Source organism: Epinephelus lanceolatus, chromosome 15, assembly GCF_041903045.1.
Source record: "Epinephelus lanceolatus isolate andai-2023 chromosome 15, ASM4190304v1, whole genome shotgun sequence".
Taxonomy (NCBI): domain Eukaryota; kingdom Metazoa; phylum Chordata; class Actinopteri; order Perciformes; family Serranidae; genus Epinephelus; species Epinephelus lanceolatus.
The window spans coordinates 15,763,008-15,782,388 of NC_135748.1; the positions used below are offsets into that span (position 1 = coordinate 15,763,008).

The following is a 19,381-nucleotide window of genomic DNA, read 5'->3' on the forward strand; positions in this document are numbered from 1 at the left end:
AGTGCTAAATGTTTTTATGTTTTTTTTTTCCATCTTCATGTGCAGCCAAAAAATGGCTTTTTCATACCTGTGGGGCTGCGGGCCCTGAAGGCCCAACTCCCACTCAGTGCCTCAACTCCTATAGGAACAGCAACGTCAACGTGACAGTCGGCACCCGAGGGCCCTTCAAAGGCGTTCAAATGTGGCGGGTCCCGGAAACTGGCACGTACAGGTAGGGCTGTTGCCAGAGTATAAAACCTCAGAGCACACAAACATCAGACCTCACCATTATTTGTACAACACATTTCCATTCAACGCCCACTCTTTAACAATTTTATCTCTTTCTTAAGGGTTGCAGTGCTTTGCTGGAACAATCATTAGGAACATTAGCTTAACTCATGTGCACTCAACATGCTAACACCATAGTATATGCACTCAACCTCTCTTTTATGGATATCAACCCTGTGCAACTCATATTTTCCACAACAATGCAGAGTCTTCCTCACGCCCACCTCTACTCCTCTGTGCATCAGCAGCACATCAATCTTCCACAAGCAAACAGAGAAATTTCACTATCAGATTCTTGCAGGAGGGAGCAGAGGCTGGAGTAATGGCAGCTAAATAGCGTGATTCACTCCGCACCTGACTCCAAAATCCGTAATAGCACACACCTCCACGTCTACGTTGGTGGTCTTTAAGGCTTTGAAACACCTCAGCAATCAGCCTCAGCACCTTGACCTCAAACTGTGTTCTCCTCTGGGATTAATGCTGTAATATCCTCCGCAGAGATCAATATGCCTCCTGTGGGCATTGATGACAACATGAGGTGTTTAACTTGGATTTGACTTGGACGGTTCAAACAAAAGAACCATCTCTAAAAGCTTCGAGCCTCCCACATCAACACACAAACAAACAGGCACACACACACACAGCTACGCTCAGCCAAAACTCTTGAGTCTTAAAATACCCAACTAACAACAGCATGGACAGCTCTGTCTTAACACATGTCCCGCAGTTTTAGAAAAACACCTTCTGTCTCCGCTCAAACTCCAGAATTGTGTTCTTGATGCAGCCTGCTTTAGCTGGCGGAGCCTGTAAATGAAGCTGACAGACGGTCACAGAGATGAATATGCGCTCTGCATCTCCCAAAAGTCATTAGGCAAACAGCTGAGGTAGCTACTGAGCACCGGGCAGCGTTCTCTTTCCCCCCACCAAGCACGACCACCGGGGAAGAGAAATATCGAAGCGCTACCAAAAACCAATCAGGTTGGTTTTTTTTCTTGGCAAGAAAAGTAGAGCATTTGAAATTCGTGTCTTCTGCTGTGAAGGTGTGTGTCTCTGTGTGTTGGTGTGGCCATGCACTCTGCAGTGTGTGTTTTTTGTATGCGTGTACCATGTTAGTTTTTATTGAGAAAAGAACAGGGTGAAAGCATTTAGTGTTTTCAAATAAATGTTGGTTGTTATTTAATGTGCACCTGTGAAATCGCCTCAGGTTATTTCTGATACACACTCTTAGAATATACATCACCATACCCCATGATAACAACACTGAAAACAATCAACAACCCTGTATTTTCTTGGTTAATTATCCTGCTAATGAGTTGTTTTATTTGTGTGTATTTTGTGGCTCTGTGTATCATCTGTTTCTGTTAAACCCCAGGATCACAGCCTACGGTGCAGCCGGCGGTCGAAGCGTGCTGGCCATGAGCAGGTCACATGGTGTCTACATCACAGGAGACTTCCCGCTGAGGAAGGGCGAGCTGCTTTACATCCTGGTGGGACAGAAAGGAGAGGACGCATGCCCCAATGTAAGTCTGCTATCGTGCTGTAAATTTGCTCAGTAGTGTATGAAAACGTGTAGTTTACAGTGTGTCATAAAAGCAAGATAAACATAAGGAATGGATTGCATTCAATTTATGGATCTAATTTGAAATAGCTGTAAACGCTACAGTGATTCAACTCTCTGAATTAGGAGGCAAACATATTTCTCTTTTATAGACCCATGTGTTGATGCAACAGCCTATAATACTTACGTGTTTGTTTTCTCAAAATGATGGCAATGTTTGAGGATTAATGTTGTGATGAATTATATTGATGCCATGTGACCAGTAGTGAAAGAGAAATTTATAGTCAACATTCTTCCACAATGTCTAAGTTTCAACTGAAGTCACATTTTATCATAACGTTTTGTTGTCTAGAATAGTGTCAATGTGTGTTTTAGATTATTATTGAAAATAGTTTTTTATTATCAAAAGTGGGGATGCACATTATTGGATGCCGATGTTTTCCAACTCATTTTTGCCGATTGCCATTACATGCACATATTTTTTTCCACCTAACTGCAGAGAACATTAAGTCTATCCTGTAGTAGTCTGAGTGGGCGGAAGCTGGCTGCATAGATCAGCCTCTCATTGGGCGGAACGAGCCACCCGCTCAAGTCCCGCCCTACCACCTCCGGTTGTGTAGCAGTTTTCAACTGTTTTCAACACGTCCTTTACTAACTTTTGTGGTGTTTGATCTTGTGGGGATGTAGCCATTTTTCTGCCATGGTTGGCGTCCTGTAGGCGATATTTTTGTGGGCGTGTTACACCAAAACCTGTTTCCCCCTGGGAATATTTTTGCAAGCACACCGTTGCTGTTCACCGCCCAGAATGATTGTGATTGGTTGAAAGAAATACAAGCAGCCAGGGCGTTTTTTTCTCCAATCTTAAAGTGAGAGTCGGCCCAGCCAGACCTTTCTTTTCTTGAGAAAGGTCTGGTGAGCGAGACTAATCCTGTAGTAGAATCAAAATATTGATATACCTACTCTTTTCATGATGGTCCAATGGCAGATGCAGACATTGAATACAATAAGTATTAAAATTCACACATTCAATGGGCAAAATAAGAAAATTACTGCAACTTGGGGTGCTTTCAGACCTAGAGTTCACTTGATTTGGTCTGAATCAGGGAATCATTTTGTTACAAAGTTGCATAATTGCCTAGAGTTGGTTCATGTTCTCACGGCAGCATTTACAAGTGGAACAAATTTCGCAAGCGGACCAGATAAAATGCCTTGTGTGAATAAGCTGCTCTTGATTGGTCAGAATTTCCATGCGGGACAAAACCAGGAAGTAAACAAAACTTTGAAGAAGAGTACACTTGCAAGATAAATGCAAAACTTTCTAATGTCACAATGGAGGGACAACTATGCAGGTTGATTTTAGCGCTGCTCATCTTGTAATATATTGCTGTCATTGTTCATTTTAGGCAAAGTTTGAAAACGAGGTGCTGCTCCAACTAGAAAACAATGTTTCGATGCATTGGATGCACCGAATGTGTATATTAATTAAGGCAGTACAGGAGGAAGCGCACATTAATAATCCTCCAGGACTGTAACATGTTCATATTTGTATAACACAAACAATGTGTAATGATGGTTGGTTGCAATCGAGGTTGGAACACAGTCTCACCACAAACAACCCGCACCAGAGTTCGTCTGTAACCAGACCGAGACCCCCTCTTCAAGAAGGAGGTCTCAGCCCTGTTGTTTTGGTGTGTACCTGAGTGTGATTGCTGTGTTCACACCTGCCCAAACTAACTGCACTTAGTGGGCAAACAAACTTAAGTTGGATTGAACCAAACCAAACAGGGCAGGTGTGAAAGCCCCCTTAGGTTACGTGTAAAACATGCCATATTATTCAAGAAAACTGTAAAATCCATCTTACTGTAAAACAGGCATGGACGATGCTCTCCCTCAGACAACTCTGACAATAGTTGCATAAAAGGCAAATTTGACCTATTTCAACAAAATGAAGTAGCATAATTACAGCAATAACTTATCAGCTTGTCATATCGGCATAAATGTTCATCTCAGGCTGATACCTGTGTAATTCTAAAGGCTTTATCTGCTGATGCCGATGACACACTGATACTATGCTGCATCCCTTATTAAAAGGAAGCAAAAAGGGTGCTGTTGTTAAACTGTATGAATAAGAGACAAAGTAAATTAACTGGGGTGTAGCTACATGTCATGGTCATATACTGCTTTTGTTAGAGTTATAGAACCATAGTAGTAGTCAAGTGGTGCACTATATGCTGTTTAATGCTTTGCAGCAGAGCAGCTAATGAGCTATCCAGCCCGTGAGCCATCAAACAAACATTCCCCAGTGAATGTTTGTTTGGTAGCTCGTTCAACAAGCTAAGGTACAGGGTAAGACATGTGTTAATGTTTGTAATGTTTGCCTTTGTACTGTGCACTTTGAGATTTGTATTCAAATGTAAAGTGCGTTATAAATAAAATCTATTATTATTATTATTATTAAGTTCGCTAAGAAGGAGACTTTAGCAGGAAAGCTAATGTGTGTTGTTGATCAGAGTCTGTGGCTGTTACTGCTGCTAGACTTGATTGGCTGCATTCAATAAGGTGTGCATACGTAGATGGATTTCTGGTGTTCCATTAAAACGCCATCATGCAACCAAAAATTATAAATTCCTCCCTGTCTTTTTAGAGCAGATATACTGTAGCAGACAAAACATGTTATTAATGGTAGTTGGACTTCAATATGATTACTCTGACATTCTGAAATTCGTGGAACCAGGAATCCAATAATCCTCCTCATAGACCTTGACCTCACTTTGGATACCAGTGCTCTAAATTGTAACATTTTATGGCCACTAACAACTGTTTAAATCTGCGATGGAAGCTCGCTGATCTCCCTGCTGTCTCTCTTAAGATTACTTGTGTTCTTTTGCCAGGGGTGGCTGTCATCCATTATGCTGTAGTTCACTGGCAGCAGCGCAGCATGCTTCCCCTCACAGTTCACAACACTGAGACTAAAACCCTCCCAATCCCTCTAGTCGCCAATGAAACCATCCATCATCCGCTATTTAAACGTTTGAAAACCAAGGCCTGTCCCACCGCTGAAAATAGAGTGAAAAGGTGTTAGTTGCTAAAGTTGGGCGCTCATTGTTGTTGTGTATCTATGGGCTTTAGTCGAGGAAATTACCTTTTGAAATGTTTAACAAAGCAAAAAAGTTCTTCCTAAGAAAGTAATTTTTGTGGAATTCAAACGTTGTTAGTTTGTGGGTTGTATAGGTGTGTTTGTGTCCTTAGGATAGTGCGTTGTCATCAGGGGACTCAAACTCTCTTGTAGCATGACATGAGGCAGCTCAAGTGCCTGTTGTGTTTTGTGGTTTTGTTCAAGAGGCAGAATGGGTAGCTTAGCAGGCAGGGGTCCTCACCACTGTCATCCGGTTATTAGTTTTTAACGCAGTGTGTCTTGAAGTGCTCAGTGCAGACAGCAGAGAGGGACTGGGCTGTTCCAAAGTGAGTCTGAAGTCGTTTAAGGTTCCTCTTATTTCCCCCCAATTCTGACAGCGAGAGGCAGCGACTCTCTCCAAAGGCTCGCTCTGAAAGTGATTTGTGCTGTAGAACAGTGTTTTCTCACACCTAGCCTTCCCTCCAGTGAGGGAAATGATACCCCCCCTTGTCCTTACAAATACTCGCTCTTTCCATTGGTGTCTTTCTCTTTCTACCACGCACACACACATAAGCAGGTTCTCAAGCACACACACAAACACCTTTGTGTTGTTTTTTTCTCTCTCAGACACAAACTCAACCTTTAAGTTAGAAGCTGCACTGACAGAACAGGCTGAGAGGGAGAGAGAGTGAGGAAGACTCTCTCAGAGCATTTGAATGCACTGCCTTTTACCCCCCTCTACCTGTCAATCACAGTCACTAAAGCCCCGCCCCAGCCTCCCTCCTCCCTCCTCCCTCCCAGCCCCGCAGAGCTTCGGTTCAGACAGATGAGCGAGGCGAGGGAGAGATGAGCGACTTGCGATGTGTATTTGTGTGTGTGTGTGTGTGTGTGTGTGTGTGTGTGTGTGTGTGTGTATGTGTGTGTGTGTGTGTGTGTGTGTGTGAGTGTGTGAGTGAGGTTCAGACACAGTGTGTGGGGGGGGGGGGGGGACTCTTGCCCTCTCACTCTCAGAGTAGGATTGGCTCCAGGCAGTTCAGCATGATAGCACACACAAGGCAGACACATCAATTCACAGAACCTCAGCGATGGCAAAGCCCCTGCATCTAGCATCACATGCCAATAAAACGTCCAGTTCTATTTTCATGAAGAGGCAATATTACTGAGACAGCAACAACAAAAAAAATCATTTTCCACTCTTTCAGCACACATATGAGATGACAGGGATCACTTTTGGTATTGACATGCAGTAAAAATGCAATCAATCGACCAGGTAATGTGACCATGAATATATTATCATGTAAAGTGATAACTAGCCAGTAACTATAATATGTGTTTTGGGGGCCAGGTGATTTGATAAAAATGATTATTATTCTGTTTCTAGTATTACAGTGAGCTGTAGTTCTGCATGTGATCTGTCGGAGTGGCGTTGCTGTACCCCAGCAGATACTGTTGCTTGACTGCTGTGGGTAATTACCAGTGTCAGTTGCTGTATTGTCTCTTTATTTCATACCTTTTAAATGTATTAAAAATGGAATATGAGTGCTAAGGTTATATCGCTGTCAACTGTTACAGTTTTTGTAAAGTATTAGTATGTCAAAAAAGTCATTAAAAAGGTTATAAAAATCTCAGAGTATAGTATGTCATGAAAGAAATCATTAATATGTCATAGTATGATATGCCATAGAAAGTGAAATGCTGACTCACTAAAATAGCACTCTAAACTTTGGGAACCTCTGATCTAAGATTTTTTTTTTTTTCAAAATGCTATTAAACAGTGGGGGAAATTTACCCCAGACCCCCTAAAGGGTTTGGTCGCAGAAGGTGTTGATTGAAAATGCCCCCCCTCAGTGTTACATAGGTTAACAAGGCCCTGATAGAGATAGGCAGTTTTGACAAACATAAACCTCTTTCAATAGCAAACTGTTGAAAAAGGTTCCAGTAATGGGGATTCATCGCCTATAACATTAACTTAATGTATTTTTTATGTCACATCTGCAACATAATTACCTATACAGAGTATATATTGAATTAGGCTTTGTCAGACCTATCAGCCTCATTTACTCCTATTAGGTTTCAAACAGCGTACGAATCAGCTGCAGAGGCGTCTTATTCAGTCAGTGGCATGAACCTGTCAATGTGAACAGGAAGCTGCTCCACAATAGTCAGACAGATGTACAGTCATGTAAACAGGAAATTAGTAAATGCTCACATCTCACTGGAATTGTCTTATAAAGGCAACGTTGGTCCTCGCCTCTCAGTTCCTGTGTGCATCTGGATATTTCTGCCTGGTGTTTGCTCACCATTATAATTCTAAAGCCTTAGACTCGCAGCAGCTGGGGTTTGGCAACTGCTCAGCTTTCTCATACACGACTGACATGCATGAAAGCAATTCTTTGGTGAGCTAACATCTCTCTCTCCCTCCCTGCAGTCCAACGGCATGCTGAATAGGATCTGCCAGGAACAGAGCGGCCCAATGGTGAACAAAACTCAAGTGAAAGGGGGTGGCGGAGGAGGTGGTGGGGCTACGTATGTGTTCAAGGTAAGATGGTGCTGAGGGAATGACGCACTCAGGGACAGGGAGATATTTTTATACTTGATATTTCAGAGCTGCTCATAATTTGTAGAGATTTTGTGTGATACGTTATTCTAATAAAAATATGTCATAATAAAACCAGCATGGAGAAAACACATTATAATGCAGGTTTGGGGAAGTCAGCAGATAATATTAGTGACCTGCTGTCATTATATTAATGATGGTGAAGCACTGGAGCCAAGAGTCAACCAAGGACACAAGTTATTTGTGTGTCACTGTTCTCATCACTGAACAGATAAGCTGATTTATTATAAGCTAACAATCTTCCATAACCCAGAGTATTTTCTTTAAAGGAGTGGTTCCATATTTTGGTAAATATGCAGATTTGCTTTCTTGTGGAGAGTTAGATGAGAAGATTGATATCTCTTTCACATCTGTTTATTGAGTATGAAAGTACAACAAGCATGGTCAGTTAACTTTTATACTTTTACACTTATTTTTTTATATGGACTAATCAAACCAGATATATTTTATCTTATGAGATGTAGAGGTGTTGGTAGGTGAATTTTGTTACAGAGCAAAGCTGGCTGTTTCCCTCCATTTCCTGTCTCTATGCTAAGCTAAGCTAACCTGATGCACCAGATTGGTTGATGCAAAGAACCATCTGAGGAACCGTCATTGGAAGCTTTTTGAAAAAGGGCAGGCACTTTCAAAAATACTGGCAGATGATTGGATGAACCATCTGTCTATCCTCACCTACCTTGGGCCAATCTTGGAACCCCTCGACTATTGATCTGAGGAACAACCAATATTTTGGGAGATCCAGGGTAGCAAGCGGATGTCAAGGCTCAGACTTCCACTTCCACGCACCAGTTACTTTGACGAATCTCTTTGGATAAAACAGATATCTGCATATGAATGCAGATGAGTGAAAGAGAGGATAATATAAGGCTTAATCCAATGGCTGTTGGGTTCTGAGATTATGTTTCAGCCAGTGTGTTCCGCCTCTCCACACGGACTATTTACCTGCCGCTCAAATGTGATTGGTCAATACGACTTGGACTATAAATGGAAACCAGAACGCCTCTGATACTAAAATATTGTCCAATTTCCCACAGATGTCTGCATATATATGCAGTTATTTGTTTATTGAGATCACAAGCTAACTTCTTCCAATCAGATCAGCAAAGCCGTAGCCAATCAGGAGAGAGCAACGACACCTTCTCCATTGAGAAAATCTTGCAGTGCGATTCTTTGCTTCTCTCTCAATGAAGAAATACCATCCTGTTCTGATAAAACTGATTCTATTGCAGCATCTATTTCAACCTCTTTACAAGCTGCCATTGTTGTTTTGAACGAACAGTCGCCTCTCCATGTCGTCACACACACCTAAACCACGTCCATAGCTGCCAGTAGCTCAGTACAGGATGCTGATTGGTCCAAATCAAGGCATTACTTAAAGCCTGACAAGATGGTCAATCATGCTGCTTTTCTAGACCTTTCAAATGTTATCAGTCCAAATGGATCAAATTCTGATAGCGAAATAAGTCATTTCACAGGTTGTGACGCTCAAAAAAGGTATCCACTGATTTACAAACAAATCATTTAAAGGCAAGTCTCTGGGAAGAAGTCTTTTTGAGCGCCATGGCATCATGTGACAGGCTGGGAAGTTGTAAGTCTACCGTTTTTTACCACAAAAATTGGCTTCAAAGCTTGGCACACTTTCTTTTGGGACTGTTTCATGCACCACAGAGCAGCTTTTAGGACTGAATGGGCCCCGCCTCCAATGATGTATTCAGTTCTCTTTATACATCCATGGGTAAAGCTAAGCTAACCAACGGATGGCTCCAGTGACATAATTACCAGACAAACAAGAGCTGGAATTAATCTTCTAACTCTCAGCAAAAAAGCATCTTTCCCCAAATGTTGAACTATTCCTTTGAAGAGAAGGTACCACTACATAAATCTAACTTTAAACAATAATTACCTAGGTGGAGAAAGACATGTATATCCCCCTTATCATCGGTGCTGGGGGAGGTGGCCGAGGCTACAGCAGCCTATCAGAAACCCAGCTGGAGCAGATGGACTATGACCCCAGCCAACCGGGACGCAACGGGAAGTCAAACGCCGCAGGTACACAACACACAGCTTGTTGGTATGTGTCGTGCGTGTGAAGGGAAATACAAGATAGTGAGTGCATTGCTTTTGGCCACAGTTATGTGAGAGTCACTGAGAGAGCTCGGTCCAGGGAGATTCAGTGTAGCGAGTGTGTATGAGATGAGCAGATGACTAATACCCCATTACAGAACTGTAGTGGATATGGCTTATCTTCCCCCATTTTATGATGAGAAAGGCGCTGCGTATTGTGTTCCCCTCTGCATGCATACAAACTAATAAGTTGAGTTTACAGATAGCCCGAAGTGGAAGTGTTTATTTGCATGTTTACCTGCACTTGTAAACACATTCATTTATCCTAAAGGTGTTTACCTCTGTCTTAACGCATACATTTCATAGACCTCTGTGTGCTCGTGTTTGTGTTTTTGGCGAAAAACAAAACACAGGGTGGCCCGACTCATGATTATTCATATCCAGCACTTTGTCCCTCATCATCGCCAGGCAGAGCTGCATGCTTCATTCTACCAGTGTAACGTTACATCCATGCACACTGCAGGTTGCATTATTCATGTGCTCAGAGTTGACGAACAGCCCAGGAAGCATAAGATATTGATTTTTACATCTTCACAAAGCACAAGGTTTACTTTTGAGGAAACGCGGTGAATGAAAAATGAAATATTCAGCATGTCTGGGGGGTTTTGTTGCCAATGTGGTGAGTGTTTTCCTTTTTTTTCCCCTTCATTTGTTTGTATCTCTCAGGCTTCAGAGAGGGAGGGAAATGAAAGGGGAAAATTAAATTGGCTACTGTTGGGGAATATGGGAGGGATTAGATATAACTTTATTAGCTATAACTTTAATCTTGTGTTACCAGGTCTCTTTTAAGGGATTTTAAGGTTTTGTGGTGTCTACTTTAACTGGTGTTGTTATAACTAATAGAGGATTGCTGTGCATGTGTGTGTGGGAAGATACTCGATACCTAGTGTATGTCTACGGACAAGCCACATGGCATTTCTCTAGTTTAGCATCTTTTTCTGCCAATATGGACCCATTTAAAAGCTCACTCCTTCTGCCTCTCTCCCCCTTTCTGTGACTCACACACACACACACACACACACACACTGAATCACTACACAGTATATTACTCCACATCATATCAAAGGTGTGTTGTGTTTGGTGACAGGTGGAGGCGGTGGTTGGAACGACACCATGCCTGTCAGTCAGGGTGGCAGGCCGCTGGTGCTCGGAGGCCAGGGAGGGCAGGCCTGTCAAAAGTTCTGGCAGACCCGCGGCGGCTTCGGGGGCGGCGGGGGTGGCTGTATGTCCGGGGGCGCTGGCGGAGGCTACAGAGGTTAGTCCAAGAGATTTGCAACGTTTTTTTTTCTGGAACGTCCAGAAAAAAAAAAAAAAAAAGTTTAATAAATAAATTGTGTCGAGCTGTCAGATGTGACCCAAATGCACAGCTCGTAGTGCCACATGCTTTTATCCTGAATGTAACAGGGTGACAGAGTTTATAGAGATCAGGGGTCACATTGAATCCCAGAAACAGCTGCATGTCCTGTCCACATCACTGTTCAGCCAACTGTAAATCATTCAGGATTAGATCGGCCAAACACAGTATCAAAGTATGACACCTTGTATCTCCTTGTACTGAGTGCATATCATTAAGCAGTGTGTTTGTTGTGTGAGATAAACTTTAATGATCCTCAGTAGATAACTGGGTCATAACAGCTGAGGGAAGTACGCAGCATAAGGCATGAAAAGAGACAAATATAAATAATAAGAAATATAAATAACAAAGCATATAGAGTGGTAAGAAATATGCAAATAAGTGTTACATTAGAATGCAGTGGGACACAAAAGGATGAAATATGTAAATACAAACACTAGTAGAAAGGGAGGACAATGAGCAGATATGACACTTACAAAAGTCCCATGTGTTTCTGTCTGGGTAATATGTGAAATGTGCTTTTAACTGTTGTCATAAAATATAGCATGTGTTAATTAATATGAGGTTGACACTGTGGTTTTGTCACTGCCCTCCTGGTTTCCAGGTGGTAACACCTCCATAGATAACAACCCCAAACACGACGGTGACGATGGCACGTCCTTCCTGGGTCCAGAGGGAGATCCCTTCCTCTTCCCTCTGAAAGGTAATGTGGGCAGACAAACTAGTCAGCAGTCAGTGCCCGCAGGCCAGAAATTTGTATTCAGCGTGTGATATCTTTGTGGTGTTTGTAGGTGAGAGTTAATGTGTTTGTATTTTACAGAAATTATGAGAAAAAGTGTTTCTGCTATTGACATTTTTAAATGAGTTTTTGTTGCGGCACACTTTCTACAGTGGAAGCTTTCACAACACATAACTAATATAGATTTGTACAGCACAGTGAGAATGAGCTGGTTAACTCCATCACATTAAAAAAAAGGAAACCGTAAAACTGTGCAGCAGATATGGGCAGCCACGGAGGGACGAGAGTTTTCCATTCTGTCAGCAGACACACAGAGATTATTCGATTAAAACGTCTCCAGATAGAGCGGAGGAACTGCTCAATAAATCCATCAAGCGTAGACCTGTTGACCCTTCTGCTGTATTTACATTCACATATACATTTGAACTTGACAGGTACTAAAGCAAAGTCTGACTGAAATTTTTAGCTGTAGCAATGGCCGTCCATACATCATCTGATGTTTCCTCTTCACTCAGCTATACAGAGAAATGGAAAAAAGGGAAAATGGGAAATAGAAATTGAAGTGCTTTTAAAAATGTCCTCCATTGGGCTGTCGTAAAGAACGCACTGATATCTCTCTCCCATTGAGCTTTAATAGGGATGATACTGTCTGGTGAGGCAGTGTCGGTTTCAACAGCCACAGTCCTCAATTTGTCATCGACCTCACTTCATTTCCTTTGGAGAAAAAGAGGCTACAGAGTGAATTTCAGCTGTAAATAAAACTGACTTTTTTTTGTTTGTTTAAAACTGCACTGAATTTTTCCTTTATTAAACTACACATTATCCTCATCCCTCTCTATTATGGCCCCAGCTGGTTAACATGCTGAGACATTCTAGCCTCACTTGTCTATGTTATTAATTAAGGAGGGAAATTACATCCTATTTTAGCTATTTTCACAGCAAAAGCCACTAAGAGGGTCCTTGATCTTAAGATTTTGTCTTAGGATACAACTGTAGTGCTGGCCAAGCAACAAACATGTCTAGCAACAACTCCTGTTATCATTTTTGTAGCCTCTTGGTAAAGAAAATGACACATTATATGATAGATAAAGATCTTTCCATACATCTTTCTGTGGTACATTCCTGCACAAAATAAACTTTTCAGCTCCTGAAACTATTATTTGAGAAATCTGAATTTTGGGCTTTGAGACAATGACATGATTTATAACCAGTGAATGACCAGAGGGCCACAATCATTATCATAGCACGCAGGGTGGAATATCAGGTAGTAATATCTATAATTTGATAACATAAAAGAATATTATCTGTGTAAAGGTCACATTTAAGGGCATTTGTGGTTTGAAGTTGTAATCACAAATGGCTACGCCAGTAATTTCCTCCTCAGCTGGAACTGCACAGGCAGGTTCTCGGGCTCAAATAAAAACAGCAGGTGACGCCGGACAAACCTGCTGTGTGCATTGAAAGACATAAAATAGGATCAAAAATCGTACCGTTAATGTTGACAGAGGCAATTGGATTGCAATACAGTGCCCTAATCCCCTGAATACTGGCTGCTTCAAAAGGAGGAAGGAAGAATACAGATATCCAATCACTAGATGCTGGTAGGCACTGAGGAAAACATTCTTGTTATTAGAGGCCAGGAGAGCTTCAGTGAATCTCACTCCACCTGTCTGAAAGAGACAATATCATTTCTCATGTGCATGGTAATTCAAGCAAATCATTATTCAACTAGCTTAAGGGGTGCGGAAATATTTATCTGTACAGAGATAGTTGTCTCGCTTTGATGGTGGAGAAACTGTAAACTGTAAAATTCAGTAGAGAAGACACCATCACCTTCCTCACTCCAGTAACATGGAGTATTCAACATGTCGAAACATCCACAGTACAGAGAATCACACCCACACATTAGTATTCAGTCAACATCAGCACTGGAGACATTTGTATTCTTCCATCGAAACCTTTCAACTGTTTCTAGGTTAGATTTATGTATTTGTACTTATAAAGCTGATAACAGAATGATGAGAGAAAATAGATTCTGCAGATGAGTGCATTTGCTTTGCTTACTAAACAGTACAAGCTTTCACAGACCAGCCTATAACTAATTCATGTAGGGCTTATTTGCTCCTTGTAGTTTACAATTAAGAGAATTGGTTCTTTTTAAATCTAAATTAAGTAATGTGCATTGTAAAAATGTCTTTAAACAATTTATGGGGGTAGGAGCGGTTGTGTTGTGGAGGGCAGAGAGTCTGCAGGTTTTGTTCCAGACGAGATTACAGCAGATCGTTTCACTGATTAACACACCTTCACTTAGAATCAGTAAATTCATTTAGTTTGGGGTTATAGAAGGCTGGAATGAAAATCTGCAAGCTCTCAGCCCTCCACACAACACGATAAAACACCCCGACTTGATTCATCCCCTACAGTTTGTACTGGCTGCAAGAAGTTCTCCAACACATACAACCATATAGGTTGTTTGTTCCTAACCTTTACAACCCACAGGGGTGTTTCCTAATATGGCGCCCCTACCAGTGGCAGGAGATCAACACATCCTCATACCTAAATGATAGAATAGGTCGTCGGCATATCCAAAATAACATGGAGAGGTTTAGGCACAAAAACTACTTGGATAAGTTTAGGAAAAGATCATGGTTCAGGTGAAAATCAGTATGTTTGTTATGTACGTAAGTAAGTGCTGTAAATTAACTTATTTATATGGACACAAACAGGGGTCTCCTAGGTGAAAATCCTTTGTTCATTTGACCTATCCATTCACCTTGACCTCCTCTATATGCTGACTCTTGATACCTGACTTCCTCCTTTGCTTCTGTCATAATTTCTACAGCCACTAGAGGTCGCTGCCTAGCGATAACGTAAAATAGGTCATAATAAGCTGCTTGTAAAGATGATCTGTGGGGTTGTAATTGGGGGTGACACTTGAAGACAAGTGTAATGTGAACAGTAAAGCTGTGACAATAGATGTGTTGACCATGAAAAGAATTCTGAAGGCATTCTCTCAGTTTGAACCCAGTGTTGCTTTACAGGTTTAAGGCTTTGGGTTTTCATGGTCATAAATACAGACTAACTTCACTAGACTACAGCAGTAACACATATATACAGTTAAAAGCCTAGTCCCAATTAAACGCCCAGTCCCTTGTGGCTTCACATTTTGACAGATAAACACCTATCTCGATTAGACGCCTGGTCTGGTTGTCAAGCAGATCATTTTTTTATAGAGAAGTTCTGCGGATGTACAAAACTGGGTTGTTGGCTACCTCCAATTATGTGTCCATTCCTCGATTACCCTGTAAGTTATTCATGTTCCTTTAGTCCGTAAGGGTCCTCAGATCAAAAGAATCAATCATAAAGTTTTTAATAAAAATTAATCCAAGTTGTGAGTATTGCTCTAACAGGATAAAGTGGTGTTGTGTTGGTATGCTGGGTGCCATAATCCTCAAGTGCTGTGACTCACTCACTCTCTGATGCTGCTGGAGCTAGAGCTAATGAATGACTCATACCTGATAAATTATCTGAAGCCCAATTTTTAAACAAGTAATATTCGTACTGGTTTAAATAAACAATTTAATTGTATTTCCCAATCTGTGCTGAGCAACATTTTTATGTGAAAGGAATTAAAGGCCTGTCCCAAATATAGGCCTGTTGATTTCAATGATCTCAGCAAATGGTAGCTTGGGCTATTAATTTAAGTTTTACAGTAGATAAATGGTTTAAGTGGCATTTCAGTTTTCATATCATTAAAAGGTCCAGTGTGTAGGATTTAGTGGCATCTAGCGCTGAGGTTGCAGAACTGAAACTCCTTCCATATGCCAAGCACATACAGTGGCTGACATGAAAACACGAATGGCCCTATCTAGAGCCAGTGTTCGGTTTGTCCGTTCTGGGCTAATATAAAAGTCTATATTCTCCATCTATAAATTCCATGTAAGAGGTCCCGCTGTATGAAGATAAATGGCTCATGAACCAATGAAAGCAACTGTTAATAGATGCCTCTAAATCCTGCACACTGAGGGCTCTAGTTTCCCAGCGCAGCGCAGGTGGCGCAGGGTGGCGAACCCCGCGCAGAGCTAGTTTCGAGCAGCGCAACCCGAGGCGCGCTCAGTTTGGTAGTTTGGCAGACCGAGGTGCGCTGAGATGGGTGTGGCAGCGCAGCAGGGGTAGGTGTCGACAGATCCAGCTTGGCGCAGTGACAGTTTCGTGCCAAAAGGCTTCGCTGAAGGTGCGCTAAAAGCTCACCAGCTGAAACCAGGTCTACTGTCAGCGCAGGGAGAGCGCAGCCGGTGTAAGCCGAAGTTTGGCTGACCGGCGGACAGTGCGCACACGTCGCCAAAACCTCACAGGCAGGTTTCCAGAATATCAGGCACATTAACGATGCAATAAATAGCCAAAACCACTATTCAATGCAACTATCTGCAATCAGCACATAAATGTATCTCTATACCGACTGTCCCGTCACATCTGATGTCAGATCAAAGGGGATTGGCACCGTTTGGCACGTTTGGCACGCGTAATGGAAACCCAACCTGATTTGATTAACACAGCTGGAAACTAATGAGTTCAGATCCCTCTCAGCCAACCACAAACAGCCACAGCATCAGATAGGGAGTATATATTCAGCATCTGCCATCTTAGAAAAGTCAAAAGAAAAGAAACAGAGTGAGACTGCGAGAGAGAAAGCGAGAGCGTGCACACGAGAGAAACACAACATTGATTTACAATTGTGGTGACCTCCTCCCAGGCTACCTTTGCATCATCAGCCCGTGGAGGTCTGCTCGCAGTTCCGTATATTCGGACACTGCGAGCTTGGACCTCCCGGACCAAAACATCAGTTTCCTCCTGGGAGAAGATTGGCCATCTGACGCTGCTGCTCTCTTCTGCTATGGCGAATTGAGTAAACTCTCATTACGCCTTCGGGCGGCGCATTTAAGGGCGAGGAGAGGGGCTCATTTGATTGGTGTGATGTGTGTAAAACCCACTCCACACCTTCTCTCCTCCCTCTTTCCGACTTGCGCCGGTAGGAGGGACGGAGGTGGGATAGAGGAGTAGCTGCGCCAGGGCGCACGGTGTGCCAAACTTACAAAAGCCACCTGGCCACACCCAGTTGGCGAAGCGCAGGTGCGCTGCGCCTCCGCCGCACCCGGCCTGTGAAACTAGAGCCCTGAGTGTTTAACAGATCAAGGTTTGGTCATTGCATCTTCAGGAGTCACCACATTTTGTATGTATATAAAGCTCAGTATTTTCTTGACTGTGCTGTAAATTTAGGGCTTATAAACACCGCCACCAACAAACCTCCATTTGATCATATTTATTCAAGACACACGCATGATACTGAGACTGAATTGCCATGCCATTGCTATGCCAACTATCAGAGGAGTGGGAGGCTGCAAGGTCTTGAAGAGGTGTTTGTTGTTGATTTAATTGTTGTTAGTGGTGTTAGAATGTACTATATACTTTATGTAAGTGGATAGACTGTATGCTAGGTGATGACAGTGAGAATTAAACCAAGAAAAGGCCATCCTCACACATCCTATAATTAGGATCATTTCCAGTAAATTACATTACAGTGTTATTGAACTTTTGCTCATTTCACCGGGAGACATCCTGGAGTTGTCTAATCAAACCCTGTTCATTGTGGAAACTTCTGCACCCTGTGTGCGTGCTTGCGTGTGCGTGTGTGTGTGTGTGTGTGTGTGTAGGTATGGAGGGGGATGGTGAGGTGCTCATCAGTCCAGTGCAGAACTGCAGCCACTGTGAGAGCGGGGAATGCCACGAGACTGAGGATGGTGTTGTATGCTACTGTGATGATGACCTGACCCTGGCACCAGACCGGGTGTCCTGCATCAACGCTACAGGTCTGGCATATAGTTCTTGCACAAACACACACACATATACTTAACTGTTTGTAATAAAGAACCAAAGTCTATTTCTATTTCACAGTTTAAGTATGTGAAATGAATCCAAGTGTAGAAACGAGCTAAGCTGAATGAAATTGTACCTGTAATAGACTGTGACTCAGTGAATAGATAATGAATTAATCTGCAGAAGTAATTAAGCCTGGGAGGCTCTGTACTTTATTGAATCTTTATCTGAGGAAACGTTATTTTAATAGTGCCTTAATCATTCATAATAATAATCAATCCGTAGGATACGATAACCTGTTAATGAAAACGGACGAAGCTATAGCAGTATTAGCTGGTGGAGTCCTGCTCTGTGATTTATCTCTGTGCCGCAGTCAGATAAACGCTTATTATCTTATCATGTCAAGGATTTGCACCAAAAGGCTTCACCTGGATACTCGTGTAGCAATATTATAAAATCGATTTTGAATGCGTTTCATAATGGGCCTAATGAACCTGAGTTCATGCGACTTTCTCTGCCCATTAGAACACATCAACCTTGACTAAAAATCAGTTTCCAAACGTGCTGTGTCCTTTTCCTGGGTTAAACTGCAACAAAGAAATGTTTATAAACCCCTGTGGACCTTGAGTTGCCTCTCCAATTATGATTTGTAATCTCAGATGAATCGTGAGCATATGAATGTAGATCTAAAATGAATTAATATGGTGGATTGTCACTTCATAATTTGAGGCAAAATAACAAGGCTATTACCATTTCAATGATATCTTAATGACCTAAGAGTGTCTCCTTGCCCTATGATTTGCAAATCTGTTCTCAGTAATGACAAGCAGTAGATAATTCTATGATGCTAGGTCGTAAAAGGTCACAGTCTCAATATGGTGTCTCTCGGTGTGCAGATTTGTTCCTCAGCTTAGACAAGTGAAATGAGATCTCCCCTTGCCACGGAAAAGGGAATTGGCATGCAGCGGCCGTCGCTGCTCCTAAGCTCTGTTGTGTCATCGCTTTCACATCATTAATTAAGTGGGGGATCAGAGTGGCGAAGTGAATGTTAATACTCCTCAGGGGAAGATAACAACTGTGGAACGCTGTTGTTTCCCCTTGTCTCGCAGAGGTGTCCCTGCTGCCTCCCCAGCCGTCTCTCTCCCACCTGGCGCTGGGTCTGTCTGTGGGCACCTCAGCCCTCATCGCTGCCCTGCTGCTGGCTGTGTCTGGAGTCATGATAAGTAAGTCAGTGAGGATGGTAAAAAGGCAATTTATGGTACCAAGAAATTTAATATATATATCAGTTTTCAACACAAATGTGATATCAGTCTGCAGATATGATTGCAGTGGATGAGTAAAAATTGGGTCACGGTTGTATAAACAATAGCGCCATAAACTGGCGTGTGTTTTGTTTCACAAATGACCTTTTAAACCCGACTGCAACAGCACGCCATACACAAACTCAGGCCCTGAAGCATTCACGTCATGTTCACAGCATTTCATCTGTTTTCAGTAAAAGCATTCAAAAGCGGCACTGGGTGCTTCTTTGGTAGTCTTAAGAACTTCTTCGCCCAGATATGTCATTGGATGTCAGTTAATATTGTAACAGTTGAAGATGCTGGAAAAGTAATTTTGTTCCTGGCAGAGTCTTTGTAAGGCAATATTTCCACTGGTGACTGTATTCAACAGTTGGACTTATTTCAGACAGAAAAAGACTTTACAAAGTGTCAGTCATGCAGTGTGAGATAGTT

At 42.2% G+C, this 19,381-nt stretch overlaps 2 protein-coding genes across 3 annotated transcripts in view; one reads left to right on the plus strand and one right to left on the minus strand.

Moving 5' to 3' along the window:
- Positions 1–19,381, plus strand: part of alk (ALK receptor tyrosine kinase) — a 477,599-nt gene that overhangs the window by 436,536 nt on the left and 21,682 nt on the right. For both annotated transcript variants that reach the window (XM_033643119.2, XM_033643120.2), the window contains exons 12-19: positions 46–211; positions 1,640–1,787; positions 7,369–7,479; positions 9,465–9,606; positions 10,769–10,936; positions 11,640–11,738; positions 17,486–17,641; positions 18,758–18,871. In XM_033643119.2, the coding sequence (XP_033499010.2) occupies positions 46–211; positions 1,640–1,787; positions 7,369–7,479; positions 9,465–9,606; positions 10,769–10,936; positions 11,640–11,738; positions 17,486–17,641; positions 18,758–18,871 (1,104 nt within the window). The remainder of the gene's footprint in view (positions 1–45; positions 212–1,639; positions 1,788–7,368; positions 7,480–9,464; positions 9,607–10,768; positions 10,937–11,639; positions 11,739–17,485; positions 17,642–18,757; positions 18,872–19,381) is intronic.
- Positions 11,659–19,381, minus strand: part of LOC117267296 (CAP-Gly domain-containing linker protein 4) — an 88,728-nt gene continuing 81,005 nt past the window's right edge. The window contains exon 17 of the mRNA XM_033643128.2: positions 11,659–11,731. The gene's annotated coding sequence lies outside the window, so the exon portion shown is untranslated. The remainder of the gene's footprint in view (positions 11,732–19,381) is intronic.